Below are 10,914 nucleotides of genomic sequence, written 5' to 3' on the forward strand. Positions count from 1 at the left end.
GGGGGCGCTTCTTCCTGCCCTAACCCGCCCCCCTCCCTGGCGTCCCCCGCAGCCTGGGAAAAGGCAGCATATTGAGGCGCGGGTCTCAGCATCAGGCCCGGGATGCTAATGAGGGCGAGCGTGTTCCCACAGCCCGGACATTGTGCCGCGCGGCCCACCTGCTCCTCGGGGAGCGCCCATTGTGCCCGCGCCAATTCACAGGCAATTTAGCGTGCGCTAATGGGCCGGCGCCTTTGTGCGGCCCGCGCCGCCATTGGCCCGCCGAGCGTGGGAACGGCCGCGGCGCCCCGGCCCCAGGCCCCGGCCGCGCCCGCGCCTATATCAGGCGGCTCGCGCCCAGCCCGGCCAGCGCCTGGCTCGCCGCCTCCGCCTGCGCCCGCCGCTCCGCGCCCGCCGGCATGGCCCCCAGCACCGTGGCCGTGGAGCTGCTCAGTCCCAAGGAGAAGAACCGGGTAAGTGACAGCTCCGCGGCCTCCGAGCGCACCCGCCGCCCGCCCGCCCGCCGGCCGGCCGGCCAGCCCGCGCCCTCTGACCCGGCCTGCCCTGCCCTCTCTCCCCGTAGCTGCGCAAGCCTGTGGTGGAGAAGATGCGCCGCGACCGCATCAACAGCAGCATCGAGCAGCTCAAGCTGCTGCTGGAGCAGGAGTTCGCGCGACACCAGCCCAACTCCAAGCTGGAGAAGGCTGACATCCTGGAGATGGCTGTCAGCTACCTGAAGCACAGCAAAGGTGAGCGCACCGCCGGCCCTCCAGCCTCCCGGCCCCAGCCCCGCGCCCGGGCCCGGCTCACCGGCGGTCCTGTCTGTCTCTCCCTCCTGCAGCCTTTGCTGCCGCTGCCGCCGGTCCCAAGGGGCTGCACCAGGACTTCAGCGAGGGTTACTCCTGGTGCCTGCAGGAGGCCGTGCAGTTCCTGACGCTGCATGCGGCCAGCGACACGCACCTGAAGCTGCTCTACCACTTCCAGCGCCCCGCCGCCGCGCCCGTCGCGCCCAAGGAAGCCCCTGCCGCCGGCGCGGCGGGCCCGCTCTCGCTCACCTCCGCCAAAGCCCCGGCCCCACGACAGCCTGCCTGCGGCCTCTGGCGGCCCTGGTGACGGGACCACCCAGGACCAGAGGGCGAGACGAATCGTTCCTCTCCCGAGTAGGGAAGCGTCTTTCCTGTCCCCTGGGTCCAGCTTGGACGCCTCTCCGGAAGGCTTCCTCCGGCTGGCGGGCCAGCGGGGGAGTCATTCTCAGAGAATGTGTGCTGGCCTTTCGTTGTAGGACAATCAGCGCTCATCTTCAGGGGAGAGAGCTGCCTCCAAGGGTCTGACCCCAAGGGGTCGTTCTGTGTCTGCATTTCAGCAAGTGACTGACTTCTGGGAAGTCCCGCCCGGCCTGTGGCCGGGAGTCTATGATATTTGTAGGCATTGGGGCTGGTGGGAGCCACCGTAGAGGACTTTCTTCAGGCCCGTGGCTGTGGGCGCGCCTCTGGGTGGGCCGTGCAGTGGGCTACCCTGCCTTTTGTGAAGGCGAACTCCGTGTGCATCCTTATAGGAGAGCGAGTAGCAGCCTGAGGGCGCAGAAGAGTCCTCGCTGTGGAGCCTTTCTCGGAAGGCCCCCTGCTCGAGGGCTCGGCTGTCCGGGTGGGGCTCACAGTGGGCTTGTTTGGGGCAGGTGGGTCCCCGCTACGATCCTTAAAGGATTCCTCGGTGTGGGTGCGCGTGGGCGCGACGTCTGTACTCAGTATTTAAACTCTGTCACTGGGCTGCTCTGCAGGCTTGTAATAAACTCTATTGAGTCCTCGTGGCGTCTTGTGCCTTCAAGGGCCTGGGGAGCGGAGGAGGGGAGCGCGGAAGCGCAGATTCACAGGGGCGAAGGGGAGCAAACGCGGCCGGCCCTAGTGCGCAGCCAGGGTGGGGGTGGGGTGGTCTTTTGCAGAGACCCTCTGGCTGTTGGAAAAGCCTGGGTCTGGGAAGGAGGGAGGGAGGGGAGAAACTGGAAGTGAAAGAGGCGGAAAATAAGTAGGGAAGGGAAGAGATGGATCTGGAAACCAGGGAAAGAAGCTGGGGGGCAGAGGAAAAGCAGGGAGAGGTGTGTGGAGAGAGGAGATGAGGAGGGAACTGGGAGGCGGCCTGGAAGGAGAGGGACCTTGTAGATTGCATTCCTCTGCGTCTTCCCCCCTCCCCCCCTCCGTGGAGGAGCAGTGCTTGGACTTCAGGACTTCCTTTCACTTTGCTCCTGCGGGGGGAATGGGACAAAATGACAGCCATGAATGAACTCTTCTCGCTGTCTGGCTGAGGATCTGTAACCTGGGGGTTCCTTGCTGCAATCAAAGGGGGCTTGGCGGGCCAAACAGGAGAAAATGCTTGCCACTAGGCCTTGCCCCAACCCCAACCCCCAACCCTGTCAGAAGCACCTGATCCCCAGGTGTCCACCCTGCCCTCCTGGCTGCCAGCCACATGTCAGGCTGGAACAGGCAGCGCTAGTGGTGACTGCCAGGGCTGATCCTTTGCTTCAAAAAGATGCCTATTTTTAGGGTGCTTACAAGGTGTTGGTTGAGCCTGCAAGAACCCAGAACCTCACCACCCAGGTTGCCCATGGGGTGAAATCCTCCCAGCTGGGAGTGGCATAGTGGTTATGCATAGTGGTCAGCCATCCACAACCATCAGCAGCTCCTCTGGAGAAAGACCGGACTTTCTGCTCCCATAAGCAGTTACAGTCTCGGAAATCCACAGGGGGGTCACTATGAGTCAGCATTGACCAGAGGGCAGTGACAGCAGGAAGGGGAGCCTGGTACCAGAGACTCTCAGACTCAATGTGATGGTGTTAAGGGTCCCAGACTTCTCTCCCCTCCGCCTTCTGGCTCATTCCACAAGGTCAGTGCCTGCCAGTGGCCCTCTCTGTTCTCTGCAGAGCCCAGGGTGTGCTGGGCAGGTTTGGCTCACTGCAGACATGTGGGTCCCTCAGACTAGGAGAAGCACCACTGCCCGTTGGATCAGAGCTTCCTTGCTGCCCTGCCGGAGTTTACCCGGGCACCAGTGAGGTCCTTCTCAGGAGCTCCGCATCACAGGGGCCTCCACAGACTGGTTTCCATCCCCGGGAAGTCCCCTGGCAGTGCTGTCTCCTCCCGGCAGCCTCACCTGGAATCCTGCCCAGGCCTCTGCAATACTGCTGGTTCCAGGGAACCTGTCTGGTAGCTGGTGCACTTCCAGTTAGCAGGCAGAGGTGGAGGTCCAGCAGCTCAAAGCAATGACTAGGGCCACGTAATTGGCAGGGATGCCCACTTCAGAGTCCCTAGGGTGTCTGCCTCTGCGTGGGGCTCTTCCCCTAGTGTCAGTGTCTCTGCGGGTCCTACCCTGAAGCCCACCTTGGCCTCACTCTAGGCCCTGCTCAGATGGGGTTCCGTGGTTTCTCAGCGCCCGCCTGCCCCGCCCCACCTGCTTTGCTGAAATGCGCCCCCTGTGGGCAGAAGTGGAAGTTGGGGAGGTCGTCTTGAGGGTCCCTGTTTCAGGCCTGTTTCCACCTTTGTGGGGAGCTCCTTAGGGCAGGGTCCCTCCTCCCAGAATTTTAGCACTGAACTCCAGGGCGGGTCGAGTTATGTCACAGGCACCTCTGTTCAGGAGCTTAGCTTACAGCACGTGCTTGAGGGGCTGGAGGGAGGTCCTGTGGCCACTCTGGAGGCGGGAACACCGCCTGCCCTGCCTTCCAGCACTAGCTCAGAGGACCTGGGGAACACAGCCAAATGTTTATTGCTGAGGCTCAGATTGGGAAATAGTTCTCCCGCAGTTCGGCCTCCTCGGACTTCAACTCAGGCCCCGCCCGGGACGGCTCTAACTGCCGAGGGGGCGGGCGCAGGCGACTTCATTAACATAATCTATGCGTGGGAGGCGTTTAGCAGTCAAATATATGCGCATATATCTCCATGGCTGATGAGGGTGGCCGGGCACATTCAAAATGGCGGAGTGTGGGGCGAGCGGCAGCGGTAGCAGCGGGGACAGCCTGGACAAGAGCATCACGCTCCCTCCCGACGAGATCTTCCGTAACCTGGAGAACGCCAAGCGCTTCGCCATCGACATAGGTAGCCGCGGGCCAGAGCGCCGGGAGCGGGGTGGCCCAGGGCAAAGAGTGCCTGTTGAGGTGACCGGCGAGCCGGGGGCGGCGGGAAGGACGAAGGGCGGGGTGGCGGGGGGCCCTCGGTCCGCGCGGCCCGACGGGAGTAGTGGTCTGTGCGGGGGCCGGTGCACAGGCTCCTGGTAGTGGCTGGACTACAGCTCCCGGCTGGCATTGCGCAAAGCGGCGCGTGGCATGCCGGGACTCGTAGTCAGGCTTGCTAGTGGGGGCCGCCGGGGAGCTGGCCCGCGGGATTCTCCGTCGGCGCGGACCGGCCTCAGGCCCGCTGGGGAGGGGGCGATCACAACACTGAAGTGTCCCATTTGGGCTCCTGGACTGGTGGTCCCCGCTATCCCGGCAGCCTCGGGGCGCTCTCAGGATGGGGGACTCACTTGGGGCCGGGCGGTGGGTTTAAATTTTGGCCCACTTCAGACCGCACGGCTGGGAGGTGAAGGGGAAACATCGCCCCGCGGTCTTCAGGGGGGCTGGCCTGCGATTTGGGTTGAAGTGAAGTCTCAGGAGCCGACACCCCAATCCCCGCCTGCGAGAAAGAGCTTCACAGGGCTGCCCAGCAAAGGCTGTCGACCCTGCTGCCGGGACCCCCGCGCAGCCCTTCCAAGGCTCCCGGACCTTTGGCCAGTGGCCCAGGCCAGAGGCCGTTGGGCTGACCCATTAGGGCGCCGCACCCGAAGGCCTTCCCGCGCACATTGGCTGTCAACCACCAAGGGCGGCACTTTGGAACTGGGGTCACCTCTGGGACATCCACGGGTGCCTTCAGGGCTCATCGGTTGTTGTGCCCTGCGGGGGGTACCCCCCTTAGGTGGTTGCTGGAGTGTGTCTGGGGGTGGGAGGGCCATCTTGCAGCATCTTGATGGCCAATGCTCTTGTCCATCCTGGGCCTGGGCCCTTGTCACTGCCCCCCACCCCACCCCGCTTGAGGATATGCTGGCCTCACCCCATTCACAGGTGAGGAGGCAGGTGGGCCAGCAGCCACCTCTTGAGAAAGGATCCCCTGGGACTGGAACCCAGCCAGCACCAGCCCTGCTGTGACCTGGGCAGAGGCAGACGCAGTGGAGCCCCTTGAATAATAGGCCTTGTGGCTGCTCCTTGGGACCCAGGTCTGGGCTGCAGCCTGTGCTGGTCTGAGCCCCTGGGTAATGTGCCCCAGGATAGACATTTACGCCCCAGAGCAGAGCCACGTCTGCATTTGCGCCCTTGGTGGCCTCAGCACCCATACCATGGCCGCTGGGCGATTACACTCAAAACCTGCAAAATCATTCGCTGCCATCGAGACCCTAAAAGACAGGGAAGAATGGCCCCTGGGGGTTTCCAAGACAGGTCATTGTCTTTCCGGGAGTAGAAAGCCTCATTTTTCTCCCTGGTCCTTTCTAACTGCTGACCTGTGGTTAGCAGCCCAAAGTGTAGTCCACATGACCTTTAGGCTCTCATTTGGTGTGTGCTCAGTAAGTGTAGCTGCTCTCTCACCCAGGAGAGTCGAAGTGGTCCGAGGCCATGGAGCTGTTTGGCTCAGTAAGTGTAGCTGCTCTCTCACCCAGGAGAGTCGAAGTGGTCCGAGGCCCCCCGAGCTGTTTGGTTTGGGTGACCAGCTCTTGGATTTGTAGCTCTGGGGTTCTCCTGAGTCACAGGCTTGGTCCTTCCCTGTCCTCCCCGGTGTCCCACCCAGGAAGAGAGGGGCGGCCCCCAAGACGTCAGCAATGACCCTGAAGGTGAGCCCCGGTCGTGGGTTCCTGCCCTACATTGCTTGTGAGAAACAGGGGGACTGTGGAGGCAGGGCCTGGTGGGAATGACCAGGTGGGAGTTGTCTGAAGGCTAGCAGGCCTTCTTGGGGAGAAGCCAGGTGTAAAAGCAGGCAGAACCTGACTGTCTGGCCTCAAGGCTTGAAAAGGAAGAAAGAGACCAAAAAGGCCTGCAGGCACTGCATTTGGAGGCCCAGCTGTGGGCCCTGAGGCTCTGAGCCAGCGAGGACAGCCAGGCCCCTAGTGAGCACAGGCCTTCCCACCGATCCATGCTCCCGGGAGCGCACCCCCCAGAGTAGCTCCTCTTCCTCCCTGCTCCAGATGGTTAGCTCCTCTTCCTCGCTGCTCCGGATGGTTCACAGGCGACTGCTGGCCCACGCTAGGTGACATGGTCAGGTTGCTCCAAGCACATGTGCTCTGAAACCAGTTAGTGTTTCTGTGGGAAATACAGGCCAGAGACTAGAGGAACACCCCACCCCACCCCGCCCCAGATGGTGGCTCCGGGCTACTGAGGTGATGGGTCCTGCTCTGCTCCATGGGGATGGGCCAGTGAAGAGCACTGTGGGGGTAAACGGGAGCCAGGGCTCCCCTGCATGCTCTGTGCCCTGGAGCCCACCAGGAACCCACTGAGGGCTGCTCAGGCCCCGGAGGATCCCTGCCGGTCCTCTGGCCCAGCCCAGGAGGGGTGTGCCGGCAGAGGCAAGCACAGAGGGGTATTTTTAGTGCTGGTATTAATTTTCTCTCTGCAGTCTCCACCCGCCTGCTCCAGGTCCAGGTCACCCGGGCCCAGTGCCTCCGGTTCTGAAAAGGCCTGAGCCTTCCTGGGCAGGCCTCACCTCGCTTAGGTAGGGCCACGCAGCCAGCTGGGTGACCGGCCTCCTGGAGAGCCTCAGAGATGCTTGTGAACCTCATGAACTTGAAGCAGTGACCACTCTTTGGAGTCAGGCCGGGAGGCCTGGGCTGCTTGGGGGCAGGAAGGGGCAGCAGGTGGGGGGTGCTTCCAGTTCCCCTTTGCTCTGTCAGGGCCCAGGAGAAGGTGGACCTGCTGGGCAGGAGACTGTGCAGGTGAAGGCAGCCTAGGGACACAGCCCGGCCCGGCCCCGGAGGTCTGCAGACTGGGAAGGTGGTTTGGCTTGGGGACTCAGCTGCATCTCTGGGGGCTCCCTGTTCTCCTCCTCTCAGGGAGGGGTCTGGTGATGAGGGGCCTGGCCTACAGTGTGCACAGGCCCCAGTAGTTGTCTGGGATGAGGCAGAGGACTGGGTGGGGACACACCTCGACTAGGACTCCTCCCCAGTCTCGTGAGTCTCAGCACAGCTGCTGGTTTCCTCAGACCCCAAAGACTCTTTGAGCCAATTAGCCCGCTGGTCTGCCCATTTCCCTCACCCCATGCCTAGTCGGCCCCTCCTGGGTACGGTAGGAGGACGGGCACCCAGCACAACCATCTTGTCAGGCCCATCATGCGCTGTTCAAGGTGGCGTGCCGTGTCGAAACTAGAGTATGTTTATATTTCCTTTTGATGTGAGTCTTAAACATGGCATTGCCTCACGGCCTGGCTTATCCTCAGAAAGCTGTGTTCGCAGAGGTGGCTTGGAGGGCAGATGTCTTAGGGAAGGAAAGACTCAGCCAGGCTGAGGCTGGGCCAAGTCAGGAGGCTCAGGACCAGCAAGATTAAGGCCAGACCTCTGTTGACTCAACCAGGCCTTCCCACGTCTGAGGGCTGAGGCAGGGGGCATACGCAGCAGCTGGGCCAGCCGCTCTGGATCTCTCAGCCCCGACTGATCCTCAGCTTCACCCGTCCTTGTTGAATTTCCTGACGCAACAGCTGTCTCTAACTCATTTCCCCCTTCTCACGCTTACTGTGAGGGATGCTAGCCTGCCGGCTTCTCTTAGGCGTCACGGGAAAGGTGACCTGCTCCGAATCCCTCTTCCACCTCCCGTTGGCCACCCTCCCGTCCCTCAGGACCCCTTGCCCGTGGGCTAACCTGACGTGGAGAGTGACCCCTTGCTGGCCCTGAGATGTGTTCTAGGAAGGCCTGGGTGCCCTCTGAGATCCGGGGCCGTCTTTGGCCGTCCTTTCGTGTTAGCTGTCGGCTGCCTTCTGCATCCGGGAACCGGGGACTGTTGGGAGAGTGGCAATGGCAGCTCTGGTTTCTTTTGGTTCGTTTGGGGGCGTGTGCTGCCAGCACTGAGCCTCCCCAGAGGTCAGGAGCCTGCTTCTGCGTCCCCATTCTTGTTCAGCCTGGTTGTCCGAGGCGTACCTGCTGGGGAAATGCTGGTTGTGTAGCCCACCCTGTTTGTTAAGACGGATGGTCCTGCAGTGAAGCAGGACCGGATGCCAATACTGGCTAAGCAGGACAGGCACCTTCCGACCCTGGGGCCCTTGAGTCTGAAGTTGTTGGAAAGGAAACAGGCTGGGATTTAGGGGTGGGGGATCCAGGCGGTGCTTGATCCTGGCCCCTGGGTGAGCGACCCCAGGTTTGTTTGGGGGTACTTCCTCAGAAATGGTCAGCAGCAAACACCCCAGAGGACAGTGAAGGGAGCGTGCTAACTGCAGGCCCATGTCCCCTCTGCCCACACCCCCTGACTGCAATTTGTCACCCCCACCCCCAGGTGGCTCGCTGACCAAGCTGGCCTACTACTCCACTGTGCAGCACAAGGTCGCCAAAGTGAGGTCTTTCGACCACTCAGGGAAGGTGAGCGCATTGGGAGAGGAGGGGCCAGCATTTCCTCCCCCAGCCTGGTACCCTGCAGTCAGCCTCAGAGGCTGGCATCCAGTGGGGCTGCGGAGGGTCTCAGAAGCCCAGCCCCTTCCCTGGGCCCTTGGCCTCCACCCTTCCCGGAGTGAAGCTGAGCTCTGTTTAAAGCTCGGCTCCAGTCATCCAGCTGCTGGAGGGGCAGGACGGGGGAACAGGGCATTGTGGGACCCCCTGACTCACTCTGCAGGACACAGAGCAGGATCAGGAGTCACCCTACGAGATCTCCGTCCAGGAGGAGATCACCGCCCGCCTGCACTTCATCAAGTTTGAGAACACCTACATCGAGGCCTGCCTGGACTTTATCAAAGACCACCTGGTCAACACAGAGACCAAGGTCATCCAGGCCACGGGAGGCGGGGCCTACAAGTTCAAGGACCTCATTGAGGAGAAGCTTCAGCTCAAGTGAGTGGGGCCAAGCAGTCTGGGGGGAGTGGGGCAGGGGTGGTGGGCAGCCTGGTGATTGGGGGCCTCCCTACTGTTGTGGGGTTGTGGGGTTCCCTATAGATGTGGGCTGGGGACAGACTGGGCAGTTTGGGGGGGTCAAGTTTTCCCCGAATAAACCTGGTCTCTCTGAGTCTACCTTGGCCCTGCTTTGGGAGTCCCTGAGCCCCTCAGGGCTCTGCGGGCCCCTGGGTGGACCTAGAGCTCTGGGCCAAGCTTTGCAAGTGGATTTGGACACTGAGCACCAGGAGGCCTCTGGGGGACTAAGGACAGGTGGGTGTGGTGGGTGGGGGTAGCGTGGGGGTGTTCTTCGCTGATGTCCTGCTGGCCGGGGACGTGGGCCTGTGCCCAGCTGGCCAAGCCCAGCACATTGACAGCAGCGTGGTGAGCTGGAAGCTGCTCTGCTGCTGGCTGCTCTCGGAATGCTACGGGGCCAGCAGCCTGGAGACGAGGGCAGAGGACAGTGTCGTGGGGCCCACCACTCCCCTGCAGGGTGGACAAGGAGGACGTGATGACCTGCCTCATAAAGGGCTGCAACTTCGTGCTGAAGAACATCCCACATGAGGCCTTCATGTACCAGAAGGACGCCGACCCCGAGTTCCGCTTCCAGACCAACCACCCCAACATCTTCCCCTACCTCCTCGTGAACATCGGCTCTGGGGTGTCCATTGTGAAGGTGAAGGGCTCTGGGGCCTGGTGCGGCCCCTGGGTGTCAGAGCCAGGGCGGGGTGCCTGTGGCACGTGGGGCATGCTCAGTCAAGTGCCGCTGCTCCCTCGCAGCCTTCCGGCCCACACCCTCAAGTGAGGGTGCCCGTGGTGGTGGCAGTGACCTGGCTGGGTCCACCCCTGGGTTGCCCTGCGTGGTCTGACGTGCCCCCATTCACACCCCAGGTGGAGACCGAGGACAAGTTCGAGTGGATCGGCGGCAGCTCCATCGGGGGTGGCACCTTCTGGGGGCTCGGCGCACTGCTCACCAAGACGAAGGTACTCAGCCCTTGGGGGACCCCCGACGTCTGAGCCTGACTGGGCTGGGGGCTGCAGAAGGGGCTCCTTTCTGGGCTCTTGCTGTTTTCTGGGTCTTGGGCTCGCCAGCCCCAGTCGGCCGGGAGTTGTTTGTGCCATGGAAGATAGGACCTCGGCCGGGGCCCGGTAGACGATAATCTAGAGAGAGGCCACACCACGGGAGAGGCTGCGTGCCACTGCGGGCTCTGCTCGACCGTTCGTGGGCACGGTTCTGCGGGCCACAGGGACTCCACCAGCCCTGCGGTCTTACCGCAGTCACCTGCTCTGTCCCCTCAGAAGTTTGATGAGCTGCTGCAACTGGCCTCCAAGGGCCAGCACACCAACGTGGACATGCTGGTGCAGGACATCTACGGCGGAGCCTGCCAGACCTTGGGGCTCAGCGGCACCCTCATCGCCAGCAGCTTCGGGAAGTCAGCCACTGCCGAGCAAGGTGCCTCAGGCCCGTGGGGTCGCGTGAGCAGGTGGACAGAGCAGCCCCGCGTGCTGGAAGCACCAGGCCGTCACTGTTGGGTGCTGGCTCTGTGGAAGGCTAGAGTCTGGAAACAAAAGTCCCCTGGAAGCCCCGCCCGTCTCCAAATGATCCCCACTCCATTTGGTGCCAAATTCACTGTCGTTTTACAAAATGGATTCACTCGGTCGTTATTTGAGGAGAAACACGAGCTAGAACGTGTTGTTGCCTTTCCCTTTGGAATGGCTCCTTGGTTGGGCCTTCTGTCTGCCGGTCTCGCTGTCCCCACACAGACACTTATTCTTGCTGTCACCTCTGCTGCTCTTTCTGGCTCTCTTGCTGCTCCCCACCCCTCCCTGCTCTCCCTCAGAAACAAGACCCGTGTATTCATTTTTGGC

At 62.3% G+C, this 10,914-nt stretch overlaps 2 protein-coding genes across 2 annotated transcripts in view; both read left to right on the top strand.

Annotated features, from left to right (window-relative positions):
• The first annotated feature begins 398 nt into the window (after positions 1–398).
• Positions 399–1,092, top strand: HES5 (hes family bHLH transcription factor 5). Its single transcript, XM_004705213.1, has 3 exons — positions 399–452; positions 563–728; positions 821–1,092. The coding sequence occupies exons 1-3, from the start codon at positions 399–401 to the stop codon at positions 1,090–1,092; spliced, it is 492 nt and encodes a 163-aa protein (XP_004705270.1).
• A 2,842-nt stretch (positions 1,093–3,934) lies between these two features.
• The window catches only part of PANK4 (pantothenate kinase 4 (inactive)), a 20,161-nt gene continuing 13,181 nt past the window's right edge, over positions 3,935–10,914 (top strand). Inside the window, exons 1-6 of the mRNA XM_004705476.4 lie at positions 3,935–4,058; positions 8,459–8,541; positions 8,792–9,006; positions 9,538–9,721; positions 9,937–10,029; positions 10,345–10,498. Coding sequence (XP_004705533.1) covers positions 3,935–4,058; positions 8,459–8,541; positions 8,792–9,006; positions 9,538–9,721; positions 9,937–10,029; positions 10,345–10,498 — 853 coding nt within the window. The remainder of the gene's footprint in view (positions 4,059–8,458; positions 8,542–8,791; positions 9,007–9,537; positions 9,722–9,936; positions 10,030–10,344; positions 10,499–10,914) is intronic.

The sequence above is a fragment of the Echinops telfairi genome, unplaced genomic scaffold, assembly GCF_000313985.2.
Source record: "Echinops telfairi isolate 266 unplaced genomic scaffold, ASM31398v2 ScPeMD7_7457;HRSCAF=8495, whole genome shotgun sequence".
In the NCBI taxonomy this organism is placed as follows: domain Eukaryota; kingdom Metazoa; phylum Chordata; class Mammalia; order Afrosoricida; family Tenrecidae; genus Echinops; species Echinops telfairi.

Bases quoted from the DNA above. Each gene is read 5' to 3' on its own strand.
- HES5 (XM_004705213.1), top strand. From the start codon at position 399: ATGGCCCCCAGCACCGTGGCCGTGGAGCTGCTCAGTCCCAAGGAGAAG. The intron at 453-562 runs GTAAGTGACAGC...CTCTCCCCGTAG, and splicing joins GTCCCAAGGAGAAGAACCGG to CTGCGCAAGCCTGTGGTGGA. The intron at 729-820 runs GTGAGCGCACCG...TCCCTCCTGCAG, and splicing joins CTACCTGAAGCACAGCAAAG to CCTTTGCTGCCGCTGCCGCC.